This window comes from Vairimorpha ceranae, assembly GCF_000988165.1.
Source record: "Vairimorpha ceranae strain PA08 1199 chromosome Unknown NODE_225, whole genome shotgun sequence".
NCBI classification, from domain to species: Eukaryota; Fungi; Microsporidia; family Nosematidae; genus Vairimorpha; species Vairimorpha ceranae.
In genome coordinates this window covers 599-2,100 of record NW_020169520.1, presented here as the reverse complement: position 1 = coordinate 2,100, position 1,502 = coordinate 599, and the positions used below count along the sequence as shown (strand labels likewise).

At 20.5% G+C, this 1,502-nt stretch overlaps 1 protein-coding gene across 1 annotated transcript; it reads left to right on the top strand.

Moving 5' to 3' along the window:
• Positions 1–1,004: 1,004 nt before the first annotated feature.
• AAJ76_2250001096 (hypothetical protein) lies at positions 1,005–1,154 on the top strand (the record flags this gene model as incomplete). Its single annotated transcript, XM_024474662.1, has 1 exon — positions 1,005–1,154. One exon carries the CDS (start codon positions 1,005–1,007, stop codon positions 1,152–1,154), a length of 150 nt encoding a protein of 49 aa, XP_024329546.1.
• Between the last annotated feature and the right edge of the window lie 348 nt (positions 1,155–1,502).

Sequence of the window (1,502 nt, the reverse complement as noted above, 5' to 3'; positions counted from 1 at the left end):
AACAAATTCAAAATTATCAAAATACTTTTAAAATTTTTTTCGTTTCTTTTTATATTTTATTATTTGCAATAAATTATTTTTTAAATGATCTACTAGATTTATATCTTTCCCTTGTATTTTTATTGTACATATTATACCATCTTTAATACATTGAATATGAAATACAGGCTGATAATCTTTATCCAAAACTAATAAATTACAATTCGATATATTTTTAGTTAAAAGATTAAAATTTGGAATTATATCTAAAGATGAATGTTCTGATTTTAGTTATTCTAATATTACCTGACAAAGATTGTGAAATTTTATATCATATAAATTAGACCCCTTTAACTGCATATAAGACCTTTCCTTATCACATTTGCAAAATTAAAAATCATTAATAACTTCACTTTTTAAGTATGATAAAGGATCATAGCCATTATAAGACCAGTGATAAAAAACAAGATAACATTCATTTTACCATGATCAATCGTATTTCTTGTACAATAAAATTGCATATCTTCGAAACTAATCGTATAAGCAATGCTATAATTATTTTGAAAAAAGTTAGCACTCATTGGTTTAAAATTTTCCTCTGCAAGTTTTTCCTAAGTAAATCTTCTAAATTTTCGCAAAACAAAAGACTTACTATTAAAAATAAAACTAACAAATAAAAAAAATATATTTGTTTTTTGTATAAAAATATCAGAACAAAAAATATAGCTTTTAAATTTTTTAAGGTCGTATAATTAATTTTTAAAACTTTACACAATTTAAGTAAAATTATAATTTAAGTAATATTTTTAAAGTTTTATCTGTCATTAAAATTAAATCTTTTATTTTATATAATTAAAAATTTATTTTAAATAATTTTCATGTTTTGTTTAAAATAGCATGTTATAATAACTGGGTAAAAGTAAATGTAGTTTTTAAAAATATTATCATTTTTGTGCAGCTTTTGAAATATTTACAATCTGCCAGTACTATTTGTAACACAGTTTAAATATTAAATTATAAAATTAATGCAAAGCTATAAAAAATATATTCCCTTTCTGCATAAATTTATAACATTTATCTATTTTACAAATCGAAAGAATATGATAGATCTACAAAGTTTTTTAAAAATTGAGATGAAATATATTTTTATATTTTTTCTTTCTGATAAATGCTAAACATTATAATTAACAAAGAAACTATGTAGTTAATTAAAAAATCAGACTCATATACAACCATAAATGTCTAGAGAAAGTAGAGAATTGAACACTGCATTTTTTTTATGTTATTTTTAAAATATAGAGACTTTAGATAAATGCAATAAAATTTAAGTTTGAATATTACAAACATATAGTTTAAGTGTATAATTTTTATAAATAACCATATACACTGTTTGACATGCTCCTAGTGAAAAAAGATCTTTCTTTAGGTACAGCACACAGTCACTTGCTATTTACATAAGTAAAAATTTGAAAAATGTAACTAAGTAGCATTTGTTTGGCAAAAATAAATGTGTAATAAGATAA